The 21,749-nt window shown below is 45.0% G+C and overlaps 1 protein-coding gene across 2 annotated transcripts; it reads left to right on the forward strand.

Moving 5' to 3' along the window:
* The first annotated feature begins 4,490 nt into the window (after positions 1-4,490).
* Positions 4,491-20,913, forward strand: LOC124037013 (ras-related and estrogen-regulated growth inhibitor-like protein). Of its 2 annotated transcripts, XM_046351632.1 has the most exons (5): positions 4,491-4,900; positions 11,561-11,617; positions 18,080-18,153; positions 19,170-19,318; positions 19,968-20,913. In XM_046351632.1, the coding sequence occupies exons 1-5, from the start codon at positions 4,849-4,851 to the stop codon at positions 20,251-20,253; spliced, it is 618 nt and encodes a 205-aa protein (XP_046207588.1). In that variant the 5' UTR covers positions 4,491-4,848; the 3' UTR covers positions 20,254-20,913. The 2 variants fall into 2 exon arrangements, with proteins under 2 accessions (XP_046207588.1, XP_046207589.1); XM_046351633.1 differs by lacking the exon at positions 11,561-11,617.
* Positions 20,914-21,749: the final 836 nt, after the last annotated feature.

A 21,749-nucleotide genomic window follows, 5' to 3' on the forward strand; every position in this document is an offset into this window, starting at 1 on the left:
AAGACAAATGGAAGGAGATAAGATCCCCTTTTAAAAGCCTACAGCCTTTTAGGTGATGTTGAGTAAAATGGGGAAATTGATTTTGAGATTGTATCAAGGGGAAGGTTAATTCTCTACACATGCACGTTCTTTACTTTTTTCTAATTCTAAAGAAGCCGAGCCACATGTGTTTTTGACCGTTGTTGGGTGAAGAGCCGAACACACCTCAAGGGAGTACAACCAGCAAGCCCCAAGTAATGGAGACATATTCTACTAGACCTACATGTATTGTTTACTCTACACTCAATCGCATAGACTAGAGCCAGCTGGAAGTGTGCATTGTCAACCATACACTTGCTTACCATTCACTGTAAGGGATTTCATCATTTTGGAAGCAATGCAATATGTTTAAAAACGCTTACAGATATGTCCATGACAGTTTTCCGGCTGCTAGCGTCTGGCCTCGTGGTAGCGTGGCTGACTCCGGAGTACACACACACGCCTGCGTCTGGGTTACCTATCATGTCTTGGATCCTACTCTCTGTCTCTCTCTGTACCTCTCTCTCTGTCTCTCTCTCTCTCTCTCTCTCTCTCTCTGTCTCTCTCTCTCTCTCTCTGTCTCTGTCTCTCTGTCTCTCTCTCTCTCTCTCTCTCTCTCTCTCTCTCTCTCTCTCTCTCTCTCTCTGTACCTTTCTCTCTCTGTACCTGTCTCTCTCTCTCTGTCTCTCTCTGTACCTGTCTCTCTCTCTCTCTCTCTCTCTCTCTCTCTCTCTCTGTACCTGTCTCTCTCTCTCTGTCTCTCTCTGTACCTGTCTCTGTCTCTGTCTCTCTCTCTCTCTCTCTCTCTCTCTTGCTCTCTCTCGCTCTCTCTCTCTCTCTCTCTGTACCTGTCTCTATCTCTCTGTACCTGTCTCTCTCTGTACCTGTCTCTCTCTCTCTCTCTGTTACGAATGTCTAAGCAAGAAAAAGCAATGTACATGTATTTATAAAACAAAAATATAGTACATTTTCTAATTAAGACAAAAATAAACTAATTTACTCGCTATCTTCTCAGAAGCCTGGAATAAAACAACTCATAAAATTATCCAATATTCATTAGTAAAATATTGAGTCTATAAACAGGAATAGCAGGGTGCGTTGTTTGTTTTGGACTATGTTGAGAACAGTGGAGGCTGTTGAGGGGAGAACAGCTCATAATAATGGCCGGGACGCTTTTTTAGAATTTGTGTGTCATTCATTACAAAATGGCCAATATTTAACTGGCAGATGAATGAACATGCAAGTGAAAATACTGTGAAGGAGGTCATTTCTAATCAATGGCTGCTTGGACTGTCTTCTCCCTAATATCTGGGCCACAGAAATCTTTAACTAAATATCGTTATCCTCATAATATCCTACAGAACACCCTGACCAAGACATGGACTTGGATCAACATTACAGCACAACAAAGACCAACTCAAGTTCAAATGAGGCGGAGCCAAATGAATATCTATTCAATTAGCATTTCATTAATTTGTTATTTCACTCCATGCCCAGTATTTGAACTTCGAGAGAATAAGTATGTCAAAGCCTGCCTTATGCCCAAATTTGGGAATCTAACTCGGCAAGAGGAAAGAACATTATCCATCACACCATGAGAAAAAGAGCGAAGCGTGTCACATGATGTCATTTGACGTGCAGTCTTCATTCCTGTAGTGTACATCAGCTATCTAGGCTATATGCCCTGTCGGAAATATATTCTTTGGTTAAAGTAATGCACAGTATGTATTCAGTTTCACTTAGTTTGCCTTGTGCTGTTCATACCTTTGTTCCTTTGTTATTCATATTACCACTTTATAAGGTAAGTGGAAAATATTGCTGGTTAAGAAGACATTACAAAATAAACCTTTGATTACCCAGATTTGGTGGATTTAGGATTATAACTAATGCAATTCAAATGTATCATTGTTACATTTGCTAAATTGTCTCCTCTGAGGATATAAAACACTTGGTACCCAATGATCATTTAGTTGATCTGTAAAGTGCTTTTCAAACATTATCTACACACAATGCACTGATAGCACTCACCCCAATGACGCACTATGCTCTTGCCATTTGGGGTCAGAATGCTCACCAGTACTATATGTTAGTAATGAACCTCTCCCCCACCTACAGTGCTGGAGAAGCATATTGGCTTATCCCTAATTTCACCATTGGCACTTTACCGTTCTGTCGCAGCCCCATGAGACATTCTTATGACACAGACGTTATGTAATACCATGAAGGGCTGTGTTACCCCTTAAGCCATACTGAGAGCTGGAAAGAGCCCTTTCTATGTGTGTTGAGTGGGTTTATACTGCGACTTAGAGGGAGTTAGTTGGAGGGAAGGAGTGCATGAGATGATGACCTGTACACTGTACACTGTAGCTAAGTGAGTTTGATGTTTTTTTGAGTATGTGACAGTGACTCTTGCGCAGTAGTGATATACAGCCACGTGTGGGTCCATTTGGTCAGATGAAAGGTTTTATACTGTTATGAATGGCTGAGTCTGGCAGCATGTCTTTTATTTTTCACCAGTGGCGGAATATTTTTCTTCATTAAGAAGATTTTGAGATTTGAGGATGAGAGGCGACAGAAGAATGCAGTCTTATTCTCTGGTTTACTTGCTTTTATCAACTGCACATTTTACCTCTCCATCCTCAATCTAACTGGCTGTTTTTAATCAAGGAAGATGTGAGGCAGCCCTTCTCTTTTTTTGTTTATAGGATAGAGACATAGTGGAAAGATAAGAGAATATACTGAGATGGCAATAGGGTGGATTTAAACCCATGCTGAAGTGGTGTTTATGTGCTCCAGAGACAGCGGCTTAGACCACTAGACCACCCCAGTCCACATCACAAGCCTTTAAGTACAGGTCAGATCTGTGGCATTTTAAGTGTATGGGGTTATGTCACTTTGAGAAGAAGTGTTCTTACACTATTTATCAGTGTTATATGTTGGACTCAGTTACACCAGCTCTGTCAGGAGGAATGGGCCAAAATTCACCAATCTTATTGTGAGAAGCTTGTGGAAGGCCACCCAAAACTTTTGACCCAAGTTAAACAATTGAAAGGCAATGCTACCAAATACTAATTGAGTGTATGTAAACTTCTGACCCACAGGGATTGTGATGAAAGAAATACAAGCTGTAATAAATAATTCTCTATATTTTTCTGAGATTTCACATTCTTAAAATAAAGTGGTGATCTTAATTTTTACTAAATGTCAGGATTTGTGAATAGCTGAGTTTAAATGTATTTGGCTAAGGTGTATGTAAACTTCCGACTTCAACTGTATATGCCTCATGGTTACCCTGTCTTACCCCAACAGAAACCAAACTATAAGCCTATTTTACTCCATTGTAAACAGATGTTGTATAGCAATAAAACAATCATTTTGATCTCATGGATGATCAGCCTTTGCATCCCATAAATCAATCTATGAATTATTGTGTGGTTGCATTTATCTACCTCCATCCCTCAGCTTTTTGCCCAAAATAAATTAATGCAGTGACTCCTTTGTTGTCGTTTGAATTCCAGATTGCACCTTTACAGATAATGAAGCAGATGTTAAAGGAAACTAGTTCCGTCCTCTTTTCATCCCTAACTCATTGCAATGTGGTAGCACTTATGTCTCCTCGTGTGAGGTCAGCCCCTCTGGATACAATTTGAAGTGAGATTGAATTTGAAGAGCAAATCCATATTTTAGTAAACATTTCAAAAGCCCTTTGTGTCTGAATGGAGTACCACACAATATGGCTGCTGAGGATCAACATGTCGTGGCTATGTTATTATTTTACATTCTAGAATTGCTCGCATTTAACCTAACTTTAAACCAGTTAAACGGTGCTGTTTCAGTTTTCCCAAACAGTTTTATCCTAGGTGAACACAGCCACAGGGTCAGTGGCTTTATAGTCAAAAGATACAATTAGATCAAATTAAATCGCATTGGAATGGGGCACGAAGGCCCTGCACAAGCAGAAGGTCAGGGGAAAAAATGTCTGAAATGTCTATAATATTGCATTTCTTGGCTGGTGTTCGTCTACAGTCTATGGAATTGAGGTTTAAGGATGATGGAATGGCTACACGTGCCACATTCTATGTGGTGGGAAGCTGAGGGGAGACAGATTGTTTGACATCTCATCCAAAACAGCTCAGTTCGAAGTCAGAGTATGATCGATGTTTTGATACAGAGTTTTGATGTCATACAGTATTAATCCAAGACTTTCCCACTAGCATGGCCACGAGCAACTCACCACCGGAACTTCTTCAATGTGTGCACTGTGGATTGTAAATGAATGTATTTATTTGTATGCACCATGAAGTACAACTAAATACATTACAGTATATGAACAGTAATGCTATAGGTGAATAAGGGGGAGGGAGCTGAACTTCAAAACACTGAAACCGTGTAGAGAACCTTCACCCAATGGGAAAAGGCAAACATCACATGGTGAAAAGAGGCATAGAAAACTGTACAGACGGAGATGAAAGCATAAAGAGCGGATAGAAAATATTTACTTCAGTGACCTTGAAGTAACCTCCACCTTAGTGGGAGAAAAGACGGAGAGGAGAGAAAGAAACAGACAGAGGATATAAAAAGGCAGACAAAAGGAGAGAGATCGGAATTAAGAGTGGGAAAGAGATAGTGGAGAGTGAGAGAAAAAGAGGGATGTGCGTCTCGTGAGAGGGAAGCATTTGTGAAACCACTCTTTGAAGGGGCAGTCCACACTCTGTTGCTCTCAAGACCAAAAGGCATGTTAGTGTGCTAAAGCTAACCATCTAACAGCACAGCACAGGACAGCACAGGACTGGACCAGAGTGAGATCAGAGGAGAGAAATCAAGAGCGACATGAACGACATCAAACTGGCCCTGCTGGGCAGCGAGGGCGCTGGGAAATCAGGTGAGAGTTCCACCGGGCAGCAAAGAAATCTCTAGGTCAGATAAAGTCCCTGTGCCTGGAGGGAGGGGAATATATGGTAGTTAATATGCAGGGGGGGGGGATGTAATCTAATCGATCTTCTAAAGAGAAACAAGTTCAAGATCAAAGTCATACAAGTACACACCTGTATGTATGTGGGAGCATGTAAATAATGGTTTCATCATACAGAATTTGGAGGACTACACAGCATTTCATCACGTGGCTCCAAATTGACTTCGATATGATGGTTATAACTATTTCTTGAACTGCATTTGTATTTCTATTTATTATGGATCCCCCTTAGCTGCTGCTTTCTGGGGTCCAGCAAAATTAAGGCAGTTTATATCATTTTAAAACATTACAATACATTCACAGATTTCACAACACACTGTGTCGACCAATAATTGTTGGTTAAGGGCTTTAAGTAAGCATTTCACGGTAAGGTCTACTACACCTGTTGTATTCGCTGCATGTGACAAATATATATATATTTTTGATTATATCAATATTTGCACATGAAGCCCTTTTCACCGCCATTTCCCTCAGAATTTATTTTACTGACACAAAAGATCCCACCATGTCGAATGAACAAATTATCGGTCGACATTTCTGAAAATACACCGAAACTTCCTGTTTCCATCACAGCTCTTATTTATTTGATACAATACGACTTTACACGCATAAAACCTGTGGATGGAAACGTGGTTACTATGGTGGTATCCTAAAAGGCAAATTTGTACCATAATCATTATCATATTTACGTTTAAAAATCTGTGATTTTGCATTGATTCATTCATGTTATGCTACATAAACCTAAATAACAGTCATTTTTCTAAACTAATCAATACAGTTTTTTTTTATGCACCCATTACTGAAATGGTTGCTCCAGTTTAAATGGCTTAGTTAGTCTCGTCACATTGTCTCTGAACCTGGAAGTCAGTGAATGAAGGTTGCTGGTAAATAATAATTCCACCTGTTGGATAGTCCAACTCTGGCTGGATTCCAAAAGGAATTACTCATCCCTTTGCAAGCTAGCATCATGTGAATTGCAGGTAGGTTTGCAAAATTCTGGAAACTTTTCCATGGTTGGAACTGGGATGAATAAGCAGGTAATGTGAAAAATTACTGCAATCTGATATGGCACGTAAACCATGAGTTTCAGCCTACTGTATTAGGGTAAGCACAGACCCTCAAAGTAATGCTTTGTGAGTGTAATGGACTTCGTCTGTTGTTTGAAGAGATTTAGACCGAAATGCAGCGTGTAGGTTACTCATGACATTTAATGAAGAAAATGCTGTACATGAAATAACTGAGAATACAAAACAACAAACGAGTGAAACTAATACAGCCTATCTGGTGACGAACACAAAGACAGGTACAATCGCCCACAAAATACAAAGCGCACTCAGGCTGCCTAAATACGGTTCCCAATCCGAGACAACGAGAATCAGCTGACTCCAATTAGGAATCGCCTCAGGCAGCCAAGCCTAACTAGACACACCCCTACTAATACACACTCCTAATTAATACAAACCCCAATACGAAATACAACATATAAACCCATGTCACACCCTGGCCTACCCAAACATATAACAAAAACACAAGATACAATGACCAAGGCGTGACAGAACCCCCCCCCCTAAGGTACGGACTCCGGGACGCACCTCAAGAGCATAGGGAGGGTCCGGGTGGGCGTCTGTCCATGGTGGCGGTTCTGGCTCGGGACGTGGACCCCACGCCATAAATGTCCTAGTTCCTCCCCTTCGCGTCCTAGGATAATCCACCTTCTCCGCCGACCATGGCCTAATAGTCCTCACCCTGATCCCCACATAACTGAGGGGCAGCTCGGGACAGAGGGGCAGCTCGGGACAGAGGGGCAGCTCGGGACAGAGAGGCAGCTCGGGACAGAGGGGCACCTCGGGACAGAGGGGCAACTCGGGACAGAGGGGCAACTCGGGACAGAGGGGCAACTCGGGACAGAGGGGCAACTCGGGACAGAGGGGCAACTCGGGACAGAGGGGCAGCCCGGGACAGAGGGGCAGCCCGGTACTGAGGGGAAGCCCGGTACTGAGGGGAAGCCCGGTACTGAGAGGGAGCCCGGTACTGAGAGGGAGCCCGGTACTGAGAGGGAGCCCGGTACTGAGAGGGAGCCCGGTACAGAGAGGGAGCCCAGTACTGAGAGGAAGCTCAGGCAGGTAGTAGGCTCCGGTAAATCCTGGCTGGCTGGTGGACCTGGATGATTAAGGTTGTCTGGCCGATCTAGAAGATCTTGGTAGACTGGCACTTCTGGCGGATCCTGGCAGACTGGCAGTTCTGCTGGATCCTGGCAGACTGGTGACGCTGGGCCGACAGGAGACTCCGACAGCACAGGAGAGGAGAAAGGCTCTGGCTGAGCTGAACAGGCGGGAGACTCCAACAGTGCAGGAGAGGAGAAAAGCTCTGGCTGCTCTGAACAGGCGAGGCGCACTGGACGCGCTGGGCCGACTGGTAGCACTGGTGGCGCTGGACAGACAGGAGACTCCGGCAGCGGCGGAGAGGAGAAAGGCTCTGGCTGCGCTAAACAAGCTGGAGACTCCGATAGCACAGGAGGGGAGAAAAGCACTGGCTGTGCTGAACAGGTGATGCGCACTGGACGCGCATGGGCCGACTGGGAGCACTGGTGGCGCTGGACAGACAGGAGACTCCGGCAGCGCAGGAGAGGAGAAAAGCTCTGGCTGCGCTAAACAGGCTAGGCGCACTGTAGGCCGAGTGCGTGGTGCTGGAACTGGTGGTACTGGCGCGAGGACACGCACAGGAAGCCTGGTGCGGGGAGCTGCTACCGGAGGACTGGTGTGTAGAGGTGGCTCTGGATAGACCGGACCATGCAGGCGCACTGGAGCTCTAGAGCACCGAGCCTGCCCAAGCTTACCTGGCTCGATGCCCACTCTAGCCCGGCCAATAGGAAGGGCTGGTATGTGTCGCAGCTGGCTCTGCACCCGCACTGGAAACACCGTGCGCTCCATAGCATAACACGGTGCCTGCCCGGTCTCTCTAGCCCAACGGTGAGCACAGGGAGTATGCGCAGGTTTCCTACCTGGCATAACTATTCTCCCTTTTAGCTCCCCCCAATATTTTTTGGGGGGTGACTTTCCGGTTTCCAACTGCGTCCCCGTGCTGCCTCCTCATACATACGCCTCTCCGCTTTAGCTGCCTCTATTTCCTCCTTGGGACAGCAATATTCTCCCGGCTGCTCCCAGGGTCCTTGACCGTCTAATTCCTCCTCCCATGTCCAAATCTCCAAATGATGCATTCTCTCCCATTGCAACTGCTCTTCACGATTAACAGGGAGAGTAGGCTCAGGTCTGTTTCCTGACTCAGCCACTCTCTCTCTGCGCTTTCCCCTGTTACCTTCAGTTTTCGCTCTGTATAGCAATGCTTTCCTTCTCGATTCCATCCGTGTATAGCCCTCTTCGCATTGCTGTAGGGAATCCCAGGTGGGCTCTTGCACTCGCTCTGGGTCGGCTGCCCACCTGTCGATTTCTTCCCACATCTTATAATCCCTGCTTCTGCCGTCCATATCGTCCTCCTTTAGCTCCTGCCAGTTCACACGCTGCTCGGTCTGTGAATCGTGGTGGGTGATTCTGTAATGAACTTCGTCTGTTGTTTGAAGAGATTTAGACCGAAATGCAGCGTGTAGGTTACTCATGACATTTAATGAAGAAAATGCTGTACATGAAATAACTGAGAATACAAAACAACAAACGAGTGAAACTAATACAGCCTATCTGGTGACTAACACAAAGACAGGTACAATCGCCCACAAAATACAAAGCGCACTCAGGCTGCCTAAATACGGTTCCCAATCCGAGACAACGAGAATCAGCTGACTCCAATTAGGAATCGCCTCAGGCAGCCAAGCCTAACTAGACACACCCCTACTAATACACACTCCTAATTAATACAAACCCCAATACGAAATACAACATATAAACCCATGTCACACCCTGGCCTACCCAAACATATAACAAAAACACAAGATACAATGACCAAGGCGTGACAGTGAGATGTATTTTATTGTTATAATTACTTAAATTTGAATGACAAAATTCACCTAGGTCCTCGCTCGGTGAAGGCCACAGTGCTAAAAATGTCTCTGTCATTATCAAATACAGTAATGGGTGGTAACTCTACAATTTACATTTACATTTACATTTAAGTCATTTAGCAGACGCTCGAAAAGGCAAGGCACACTGGGAAATTATTTTGGAGGCATGGCTTAATGGGGGCATGGCTTTCCGTTAGTTGTTTTTGGCCACCCGTGAGTGAAAGTGTTGTGCCAGTTTAAGTAGTCTATGGTAGAGGTAAACTTTTTTGTCACTTACAGAGAAAAAATTGCTTTTTATTGTGGTTCTACCCTAAAAAGGCTAAATGTACATTTTCTAAATGCATACCTGTGGACTACATGTAAGAAAGGTACTGTCTGAGGCATGAACAAGGGTACAATCATGTTCCTATAACGGAAGGCACAAAAGATGACCTTACAGGGTACCACCCCAGTGACAAGTGTTTGTAGCTCTTTAAGAACAAATTGTATCCTTTATTTCTGAGAGTGTATGTGGGTGCATGTAAATAATTGTTTAATCTCACCGTTTGTCATAATTTGTCCCACAATGTGATAATATATGGGAGTCCCATTCAGATATGGAGGGGAGTGTGGTCTGAGAAAACATCCGTTATGAGGGGTCAATCAGTGTAACTCTTCAATATGAGTATTTAGTCACATATAGTACTGGATATGCAGAATGACCCTTGATCAAATATATGGCTGTACACATGAATGGAAAAGCATCATGTAATATCTCCAGATATGAAGGTAATAAATATATCCCCAGATATGAATGTAATAAATATATCGACAGATATGAATTTAATAAATAAATCTCCAGATATGAATTTAATAAATATATTCACACAGATATGAATGTAATAAATATATCCCCAGTTATGAATGTAATAATCTCCAGATAGGAATTTAATAAATATATCCCCAGATATGAATTTAATAAATATATTCACACAGATATGAATGTAATAAATATATCTCCAGACATGAATGTAATAAATAAATCTCCAGACATGAATGTAATAAATATATCCCCAGATATGAATTTAATAAATATATCCACAGATATGAATGTAATAAATATATCTCCAGATATGAATGTAATAGGGAAGTAAAATATTTCAGTGAATACTAATGAAAATAATCACAATCTTTATTATTTGCATCAGCTTCTCTGAGGGACTCGTGAGTGAAAGAAACCCCATATATTTTCCACAATAAATCAATTGAAATTAACTTGGTAGGGACAGTGACTGTGCAGTCGTTTTTCATTGTCTGGACTTGAGGGGGGCAAGGGGGACTCATTAAGAGTCTTGTGGCTGCATGGCGCCCTGTCTGGTAAATATCAGTATTCAGTGAGTCACTGCAGCCTTCGGGAGCCCAGAGCCCATTAGTGCACACCGTAGCAAAACATTTTGCAATGGAAAATGTTTTTCAATGAAAACAAGTGTTTCTTATTGGACAAGTGCAGGTTAACCCCTCCCTTTTGCAGACCATTTTCCGTTTGGTGCCTAGTGAATACGACCATGGTATATGTGTTTAATAAAACAGCAGGGTGTACCATTGCCCCTGGCACACTGCACTGCAGAGTGGTTTCTGTGGAGATGCACCGACTGTGTTGTGAGGCTAGAAGCCCAGAGACTGCAGGGATCTGTGTGCGAGTGTGACAGTGAGTGTGAGAGAGAGCGAGTGAGAGAGACAGTGAGTGTGTGAGGGAGAGTGCTGCCATTAAGTTACTGTATATTTAACAATAAATATTTTACATTGTAGGTATGTATCGGTCTGTTTCTGTGTATCTGCCAGTATGTATGTGTGTGTGCTTGCGTGTGTGCATGTGTGTGTGTGTGTGTGTGTGTGTGTGTGTGTGTGTGTGTGTGTGTGTGTGTGTGTGTGTGTGTGTGTGTGTGTGTGTGTGTGTGTGTGTGTGTGTGTGTGTGTGTGTGTGTGTGTGTGTGTGTGTGTGTGTGTGTGTATGCGTGTGCATTACTGTATGTGTGTGTATGAGCATGTGTGGGTGCAAGTGGACTGGAGCGCTTCAACCAGAACTCAGTAAAACTCAACCTGGGGCTTCAATTGAGTCTGACGCCTGTGACCTCATCTCTCACAGAGAGGGTAGTGTGTTCAGAATCTGCAAAGGGAGAACGAGCAGAAATAAACAATTTTGCTTGCCAAATATGCACACATCCCTCGAGGTAAACCCATCGAGGCCAAACCTTTCATGTGTGGGGTTAGATGAAACCCCTGATTCCTCAGGCTTTTGGAACCCTCATCAAGCCCGCACCCTCACCAAGCCTGCATCCCAAATGACACCCACCTTATACAGTGCACTACTATTGACCAGGGCCCATAGGGATCAGGTAGGGCCCATAGGGATCAGGTAGGGCCCATAGGGATCAGGTCAATAGTAGTGAACATACTGTAAATAGGGAGCCATTTGGGACACAACCTCAGCCTGAGGGATCATATGAAAATGCATTTTCTTTGCCTCCACTGGACAAACTGTAACCTTGTTTTCTTTTTAATTGGTCGATTTCCTCCAGCTGTCCTGGTGAGGTTTCTGACCAAGCGCTTCATCGGGGAGTACGCCTCCAACACTAGTAGGTGCTCCACACAGGCCCCCAGTCCCATGATACCATGGCCATAGTGTTGTTCACATACTGCAAACACACGGCCCCACAGGCCCACAGCCCCACGATATCATGGCCGTAGTGTTGTTCACATCCTGCAAACACACGGCCTCGCAGGCCCACAGGCCCACAGCCCCACGATATCATGGCCATAGTGTTGTTCACATACTGCAAACACACGGCCCCACAGGCCCACAGGCCCACAGCCCCACGATATCATGGCCATAGTGTTGTTCACATACTGCAAACACATGGCCCCACAGGCCCACAGGCCCACAGGCCCACAGCTCCATGATATCATGGCCATAGTGTTGTTCGCATACTGCAAACACACGGCCACACAGGCCCACAGGCCCACAGGCCCACAGCTCCATGATATCATGGCCATAGTGTTGTTCACATACTGCAAACACACGGCCCCACAGGCCCACAGGCCCACAGCTCCATGATATCATGGCCATAGTGTTGTTCACATCCTGCAAACACACGGCCTCGCAGGCCCACAGGCCCACAGCCCCACGATATCATGGCCATAGTGTTGTTCACATACTGCAAACACACGGCCCCACAGGCCCACAGGCCCACAGCCCCACGATATCATGGCCATAGTGTTGTTCACATACTGCAAACACATGGCCCCACAGGCCCACAGGCCCACAGGCCCACAGCTCCATGATATCATGGCCATAGTGTTGTTCGCATACTGCAAACACACGGCCCCACAGGCCCACAGGCCCACAGGCCCACAGCTCCATGATATCATGGCCATAGTGTTGTTCGCATACTGCAAACACACGGCCCCACAGGCCCACAGGCCCACAGGCCCACAGCTCCATGATATCATGGCCATAGTGTTGTTCGCATACTGCAAACACACGGCCCCACAGGCCCACAGGCCCACAGGCCCACAGCTCCATGATATCATGGCCATAGTGTTGTTCGCATACTGCAAACACACGGCCCCACAGGCCCACAGGCCCACAGGCCCACAGGCCCACAGCTCCATGATATCATGGCCATAGTGTTGTTCACATACTGCAAACACACGGCCCCACAGACCCACAGGCCCACAGGCCCACAGCTCCATGATATCATGGCCATAGTGTTGTTCGCATACTGCAAACACACGGCCCCACAGGCCCACAGCTCCATGATATCATGGCCATAGTGTTGTTCGCATACTGCAAACACATGGCCCAACAGGCCCACAGGCCCACAGGCCCACAGGCCCACAGGCCCACAGGCCCACAGCTCCATGATATCATGGCCATAGTGTTGTTCACATACTGCAAACACACGGCCCCACAGGCCCACAGGCCCACAGGCCCACAGGCCCACAGCTCCATGATATCATGGCCATAGTGTTGTTCACATACTGCAAACACATGGCCCCACAGGCCCACAGGCCCACAGCTCCATGATATCATGGCCATAGTGTTGTTCACATACTGCAAACACATGGCCCCACAGGCCCACAGGCCCACAGGCCCACAGCTCCATGATATCATGGCCATAGTGTTGTTCGCATACTGCAAACACATGGCCCCACAGGCCCACAGGCCCACAGGCCCACAGCTCCATGATATCATGGCCATAGTGTTGTTCGCATACTGCAAACACATGGCCCCACAGGCCCACAGGCCCACAGGCCCACAGGCCCACAGGCCCACAGCTCCATGATATCATGGCCATAGTGTTGTTCACATACTGCATCAGTGGAGCAAAGTATCACAGATACACTACCGTTCAACAGTTTGGGGTCACTTAGAAATGTCCTTGTTTTCCATTAAAATATACATGAAATTAGTTGCAAAATGAATAAGAAATATAGTCAAGATGTTGACAAGGTTATAAATAATAATTTTTAATTGAAATAATAATTGTGTCCTTCAAACTTTGCTTCGTCAAAGAATCCTCCATTTGCAGTAAATCAAATAAAATCAAATCAAATCTTATTTGTCACATACACATGGTTAGCAGATGTTAATGCGAGTGTAGCGAAATGTTTGTGCTTCTATTTCCGACAATGCAGTAATAACCAACAAGTAATCTAACTAACAATTCCAAAACTACTGTCTTATACACACAAGTGTTAGGGGATAAAGAATATGTACATAAAGATATATGAATGAGTGATGGTACAGAGCGGCATAGGCAAGATGCAGTAGATGGTATCGAGTACAGTATATACATATGAGATGAGTATGTAAACAAAGTGGCATAGTTAAAGTGGCTAGTGATACATGTATTACATAAGGATGCAGTAGATGATAGAGTACAGTATATACGTATACATATGAGATGAATTATGTAGGGTATGTAAACATTATATTAGGCAGCATTATTTAAAGTAGCTAGTGATATATTTTACATTATTTCCCATCAATTCCCATTATTAAAGTGGCTGGAGTTGAGTCAGTGTGTTGGCAGCAGCCACTCAATGTTAGTGGTGGCTGTTTAACAGTCTGATGGCCTTGAGATAGAAGCTGTTTTTCAGTCTCTCGGTCCCTGCTTTGATGCACCTGTACTGACCTCGCCTTCTGGATGATAGCGGGGTGAACAGGCAGTGGCTCGGGTGGTTGTTGTCCTTGATGATCTTTATGGCCTTCCTGTAACATCGGGTGGTGTAGGTGTCGTGGAGGGCAGGTAGTTTGCCCCCGGTGATGCGTTGTGCAGACCTCACTACCCTCTGGAGAGCCTTACGGTTGTGGGCGGAGCAGTTGCCGTACCAGGCGGTGATACAGCCCGACAGGATGCTCTCGATTGTGCATCTGTAGAAGTTTGTGAGTGCTTTTGGTGACAAGCCAAATTTCTTCAGCCTCCTGAGGTTGAAGAGGCGCTGCTGCGCCTTTTTCACGATGCTGTCTGTATTCCTCTTGTCCAGATGGGTTAGGGCAGTGTGCAGTGTGGTTGAGATTGCATCGTCTGTGGACCTATTTGGGCGGTAAGCAAATTGGAGTGGGTCTAGGGTGTCAGGTAGGGTGGATGTGATATGGTCCTTGACTAGTCTCTCAAAGCACTTCATGATGACGGAAGTGAGTGCTACGGGGCGGTAGTCGTTTAGCTCAGTTACCTTAGCTTTCTTGGGAACAGGAACAATGGTGGCCCTCTTGAAGCATGTGGGAACAGCAGACTGGGATAGGGATTGATTGAATATGTCCGTAAACACACCAGCCAGCTGGTCTGCGCATGCTCTGAGGGCGCGGCTGGGGATGCCGTCTGGGCCTGCAGCCTTGCGAGGGTTAACACGTTTAAATGTTTTACTCACCTCGGCTGCGGTGAAGGAGAGGCCGCATGTTTTGGGTGCAGGCCGTGTCAGTGGCACTGTATTGTTCTCAAAGCGGGCAAAAAAGTTATTTAGTCTGCCTGGGAGCAAGACATCCTGGTCCGTGACGGGGCTGGTTTTCATTTTGTAATCCGTGATTGACTGTAGTCCCTGCCACATACCTCTTGTGTCTGAGCCGTTGAATTGAGATTCTACTTTGTCTCTATACTGACGCTTAGCTTGTTTGATTGCCTTGCGGAGGGAATAGCTACACTGTTTGTATTCGGTCATATTTCCGGTCACCTTGCCCTGATTAAAAGCAGTGGTTCGTGCTTTCAGTTTCATGCGAATGCTGCCATCAATCCACGGTTTCTGGTTTGGGAATGTTTTAATCATTGCTATGGGAATGACATCTTCAACGCACGTTCTAATGAACTCGCACACCGAATCAGCGTATTCGTCAATGTTGTTGTCTGACGCAATACGAAACATATCCCAGTCCACGTGATGGAAGCAGTCTTGGAGTGTGGAATCAGATTGGTCGGACCAGCGTTGAACAGACCTCAGCGTGGGAGCTTCTTGTTTTAGTTTCTGTCTGTAGGCAGGGATCAACAAAATGGAGTCGTGGTCAGCTTTTCTGAAAGGAGGGCGGGGCAGGCCCTTATATGCGTCGCGGAAGTTAGAATAGCAGTGATCCAAGGTTTTGCCAGCCCTGGTTGCGCAATCGATATGCTGATACAATTTAGGGAGTCTTGTTTTCATATCAGCCTTGTTAAAATCCCCAGCTACAATGAATGCAGCCTCAGGATGTATGGATTCCAGTTTCCAAAGAGTCAAATAAAGTTTTTATATCTACCAATAATTCCCTTGGTAGATAATGCGGTCGACATTTGATTGTGAGGAATTCTAAATCAGGTGAACAGAAGGACTTGAGTTCCTGTATGCTTTTGTGACCACACCATGTCTCCTTAGCCATAAGGCATACGCCCCCGCCCCTCTTCTTACCAGAAAGATGTTTGTTTCTGTCGGCGCGATGCGTGGAGAAACCAGCTGGCTGCACCGACTCCGATAACGTCTCTCCAGTGAGCCATGTTTCCGTGAAGCAAAGAACGTTACAGTCTCTGATGTCCCTCTGGAATGCTACCCTTGCTCGGATTTCATCAACCTTGTTGTCAAGAGACTGGACATTGGCGAGAAGTATACTGGGGAGTGGTGCACGATGAGCCCGTCTCCGGAGTCTGTTCAGACGACCGCTACGTTTCCCTCTTTTACGAAGTCGTTTTTTTGGGTCGACGGCTGGGATCCATTCCGTTGTCCTGGGTGAAAGGCAGAACACAGGATCCGCTTCGCGAAAGTCATATTCTTGGTCGTAGTGATGGTGAGTTGACGCTGCTCTTATATTCAGTAGTTCTTCTCGACTGTATGTAATGAAACCTAAGATGACCTGGGGTACTAATGTAAGAAATAACAAAAAAAAAAAAAAAAACTGCATAGTTTCCTAGGAATGCGAAGCGAGGCGGCCATCTCTGTCGGCGCCGGAAGGCAATTACAGCCTTGCAGACCTTTGGCATTCTAGTTGTCAATTTGTTGAGGTAATCTGAAGGCATTTGAACCCATGCTTCCTGAAGCACCTCCCACAAGTTGGATTGGGTTGATGGGCACTTCTTACATACCATACGGTCAAGCTGCTCCCACAACAGCTCAATACGGTTGAGATCCGGTGACTGTGCTGGCCACTCCATTATAGACAGAATACCAGTTGACTGCTTCTTCCCTAAATAATTATTGTGTAGTTTGGAGCTGCACTTTGGGTCATTGTCTTGATGTAGGAGGAAATTGGCTCCAATTAAGCGCCGTCCACAGGGTATGTCACGGCATTGCAAAATGGAGTGATGGTCTCCCTTCTTCAAGATGCATTTTACCCTGTACAAATCTCCCACTTTACCACCACAAAAACACCCTCAGACCAACACATTGCCTCCACCATGCTTGACAGATGGTGTCAAGCACTCCTCCAGCATCTTTTCATTTTTTATGCGTCTCATGAATGTTCTTCTTTGTGATCCGAACACCTCAAACTTTGTCTGTCCATAACACTTTTCTCCAATCCTCCTCTGTCCGGTGTCTGTGTTCTTTTGCCCATCTTAATCTTTTATTTTTATTGGCCAGTCTGAGATATGGCTTTTTCTTTGCAACTCTGCCTAGAAGGCCAGCATCCCAGAGTTGCCTCTTCACTATTGATGTTGAGACTGGTGTTTTGCGGGTACTATTTAATGAAGCTGCCAGTTAAGGACTTGCGAGGCGTGTGTTTCTCAAACTAGACACTCTATTGTACTTGTCCTCTTGCTCAGTTGTGCACCGGGGCCTCCCACTCCTCTTTCTATTCTGGTTAGGTTTAGTTTGTGCTGTTCTGTGAAGGGGGGTAGTACACAGCGTTGTACGAGATCTTCAGTTTATTGGCAATTTCTCGCATGGAATAGCCTTCATTTCTCAGAACAAGAACAGACTGACGAGTTACAGATGAAAGACTTTGTTTCTGGCCATTTTGAGCCTGTAATCGAACCCACAAATGCTGATGCTCCAGATACTCAACTAGTCTAAAGAAGGCCAGTTTTATTTATTCTTTAATCAGAACAACAGTTTTCAGCTGTGCTAACATAATTGCAAAAGGGTTTTCTAATGATCAATTAGCCTTTTAAAATGATACACTTGGATTAGCTAACACACCGTGCCATTGGAACACAGGAGTGATGGTTGCTGACAATGGGCCGCTGTACGCCTTTGTAGATATTCCATTAAATATGACCATTGTAGCTGGAAATGGCAGATTTACAACATTAACAATGTCTACACTGTATTTCTGATCAATTTGATGTTATTTTAATGGACCAAAAATGTGCTTTTCTTTCAAAAACAAGGACATTTCTAAGTGAACCCAAACTTTTGAATGGTAGTGTATGTGCAGTGGTATCTCAACACCAATAAATGTTGATCAAATATTATTATCCATCTGCATAATTATGGTGTAGAAATTACACCTGTGCTTCTTGTTCTTAAAGCAATCACTGCACATCAATGTAACTCATGCAAACACGTGTATGTACCCTGTACGGGTAAATAGGGCTAGTTTACTCACACTTTTCTAATGGATACCTTCTCTGTTCTAGATTCCCTGTATCGTAAAAGACTATCCATTGATGGTAGACAGCTGAACCTGGAGGTGTTTGACCCTTGCGCTCAGGTACAAGAGAAAATCTCCAAACAGCAGTATTTGAACAAAAACAACAAAAAAAACCTGTCATAGCGTTTAGGTAACGTTATTGTAACATTGTTGAAACATTGTGCATCAATGGTAGACAGCTGAACCTGGAGGTGTTTGACCCTTGCTCTGAAGTACAACAGAATACAACATAGGCCAAATCTTCCTAAACAACACCTGTCACAACATTGGGGTAGCGTTGTACTGCACTCCCGTGACCTGGTTTTCCCCTTGCACAAACCCCAGGAGCAGTCTAATGTTTACTTTCCGCAGGCACATGGACGATCCTTAGAGTTTCAAATCTGATGGGATTTACGAGTGTATCCCAAGGCAGTGAGTGCCAATGAGTCTGCCTTTGAAGAAATAGAGCCATACAAGCTGTTCTGTGCGTAACCAACCAGGCCAGACACCTCAGAGGGTTTTTACTACAAAGTTCTGCTTTATTGGAACACCCTGAGGCTGAGGCCCAGAGGGGGAAAGGCCAATCTATTGTACGTTTCTTTTAAAGCTCACTGTAAGCCAAGACCTAAGAGGAATGCTAGAGTGGCTTTAGATGCATTGTCCCATGGCTCGATCTTTAAGACCTCTCACCTTCATAAAGAAAAGCCACGTCATTAAAGAGAGAAACAGTGTGAGCCTGGATGTTCACTGCTCTGCAGCACCTGTAGCCAAGGGGTACGGCATGTGAAAGAACTACTTGTCTTTTGCCATATACACCACGGTCTCTGTTTTGATACAGGACTGATTTAATCTTATTTAACCTGAAAATGATTAATGCGGAGATTGTAGGATGCACAGAATGAATCTTGAGAGAAAATGTCAGTATAATTTTTGAGAATTTAAGAAGAACACATCATAATCATGTTCATAAACGAAAATGTATGTTTCTTATTAGATCAGATAGTCCCTACCTTGTTTCAGTCCGTTGTCTTCTGTTTTGTGTCTAATGAACACGTCTCAGTGTTGAGCTACCTAACTGTGGCAGTGTTGTTTGACAGGGAACTGAGGCTAGGTGTATAGCGGAGGAACCGGTGGACTGGGCTGATGGTTTTGTGGTGGTGTACAACATCAGCGACCGGACATCCTTCATCAATGCCGAAAACATTCTGCAGCAGATCAGAGAGACACGGATTGAGAACTGCAAAGGGTGAGAGCTCCTCTGGACAGGGAATTACATTTTTGGGAGGCTTGGTGAGAGGCAAAACCATTTGTAAGTTCATGTAGTACATCTGTTTCTCTTTTAAAAAAGAGTGGAAATCACACTCTTCCTATTTTTTTTGTTCTTTGTTGGACAGTGCAATGAGATGGGGAGACAGACTGGGTGAATGGCAGTTATAAGTCTCAGGGTGCGTTTTGTAACCCAGGCCCAGAGGGGCAAGGCGTACATCTTCTCTATAAGCCAAACAGACCGAGCAAGGGCATGAATCTGGGTCACCCATATACATCAAACTGTCATAGACAAAAACATCTCAGTAAGGCAGTGGGAATGGGCTTAATTTGGATAGAGCAGCATATCTCAGGAGCTCGGTGGTTTGTAATGGCAGGTTTTCCAGACCTACAGTAAAAGGCTTGCTTGTTTTAGTCCCGCCCACTAATAAAACTAGCCTAAAAACATTAAGATACCATGTGTGGCATGAAGTCAGTTAGTCGTTGTCATACGCTTGAACTTTTCCCTCATATGAGATGCTAATGCCCTATCTTCTGATACCTGCTCTGATACCTAGTCAAACTAGAAGCACACCTCGATTCTCCAAATGAAAATACACTGACTCTCAGTCTCTGCTTTACTCTGCCAGGGAGGTGGAGGTGCCAGTCTGTCTTGTGGGCAACAAGCAGGACCTGTGCCACGCCCGGCAGGTTTGTGAGGAGGAGGGCCGCTCGCTGGCGCAGGAGAACCGCTGCCTTTTCCAGGAGGTGTCGGCAGCCGAGAGCTACCAGGAGATCGCCAACCTCTTCACCCAGCTCATCAGACAAGTGATGGAGCACCTCAAGTACCGCGCCGACCGACGCTGCTACAGCAGCTCCAAGTCCATGGCCAAGCTCATCAACAACATGTTTGGCAAGAGGAGGAAGTCCGTGTGATATCCCCAGAAAGATTGGCCGGGATTGGCTGAGAGAGACAGAATGGCCTACCTAGAACTACAGTTGGACTCCGATAGTAAGGATAATGGTGAAGAGGATTCCCCCATAAACCCCCCTTTAAAGGCTCAGGGTAGCGGTTTTGATCTTTGATCTCCATAGCTTCTTCACACTGTATCAAATAATTTCCGGGTAACAATAAATGACTTACTTTAATTGTTTTCGGTTACAATTTTCCTCCAAAAAAATAATAAAATGCTTTTTGCTAACCACAATTTTTCAAGAAATTTCTTCCAGACTGTCTGGGCTTGGTCTTATGCCGCGTTCATGTGCTTGTGGGAACTAGGAAACTCTGAAATGCCTGACTTGCTAACTGATTGTAGTTACACATGTGCCATGTTCAACCAGTTAGCAAGTCTGATTTTTGAGTTTCTTAGTTTCGACTAGCACGTGACGCGGTATTAAACGCCTGGTGGGGAATGGGACAAATTACCAAGTTAGCAGGGGAAGGGGGAGAATAACCACAGCCCAGTTGAAATGGCAGGGATTTGTAAGCTTAACACAAGTTCATAATGGCAGAGAGGTTTGAACATCTGTTATTGGTCTATTAAAATCAGTTGGGGGCAAAAAGATCATGCATAACCTGCTGACACAAAGGTCCTGTTGATCATATTTTCAACCATCAACTACTGAGAAGTGAAACTGATTAAAACGTTTATACTTTTACTGTGTTGGTTTCATCAGCTATTTTGTCAGTGTTTTTTTCCCCTAAGGTGGATGTAACCATAGAGATAGGAGATGAGTCCTTTAACTAACTGGGCTCCCGAGTGGCGCAGCGGTCTAGGGCACTGCCTCTCAGGCATCACTACAGAACCTGGTTTGATTCCAGGCTGTATCACAACCGGCTGTGATTGGGAGTCCCATAGGGTGGCGCACAATTGGCCCAGCACCGCCCGGGTTAGGGCGTAGGCCTTCATTGTAAATAAGATTTAGTTCTTAATGGACTTGCCAAGTTAAATAAAAATCTTTATCTGTGCCATTATAGCATCTGTGACAGCCTCAATGGAGCTGTCCATACTATCTCCATTTTGAAGTAGTCCATTTTTTTTTCATGATTGGCTGATCCCTCCAGGACATGACTCCCACCCACTGAGGCATAATAGGACTGTGTCCAAGATGTTCGACCGTATTTTTCTTGGTAAACTACTCACGTTCACATACGATGATTCATGGACCGTCTATATCCAGATTGCATAAGGTTTGTACAGACCAACATCACATGCACACTAGCACTCAGTGCGCACAGGGAGCAGGGCGAGCAATGACAACATCATCAAATCATCCAAAAACATGGCAGACATTGGATGTTGAGAATGGCGGTGGAATGTACTGCGGACGTTTTACGGGATCCTAACCAATTCTGCTATTCGTTTTTTTTTGCGCTGATCTTAACCTGTTTTGCACATAATGTTCCCGCCATCATGTCTTAAGGCTAAAAA

Source organism: Oncorhynchus gorbuscha, linkage group LG06, assembly GCF_021184085.1.
Source record: "Oncorhynchus gorbuscha isolate QuinsamMale2020 ecotype Even-year linkage group LG06, OgorEven_v1.0, whole genome shotgun sequence".
Lineage (NCBI taxonomy): Eukaryota > Metazoa > Chordata > Actinopteri > Salmoniformes > Salmonidae > Oncorhynchus > Oncorhynchus gorbuscha.

Excerpts from the sequence above, each read along its gene's own strand:
- LOC124037013 (XM_046351632.1), top strand. The coding sequence starts at position 4,849 with ATGAACGACATCAAACTGGCCCTGCTGGGCAGCGAGGGCGCTGGGAAA. Across the intron at positions 4,901-11,560 it reads CGAGGGCGCTGGGAAATCAG|CTGTCCTGGTGAGGTTTCTG; the intron begins GTGAGAGTTCCA and ends GATTTCCTCCAG. Across the intron at positions 18,154-19,169 it reads TGTTTGACCCTTGCGCTCAG|GGAACTGAGGCTAGGTGTAT; the intron begins GTACAAGAGAAA and ends GTTGTTTGACAG.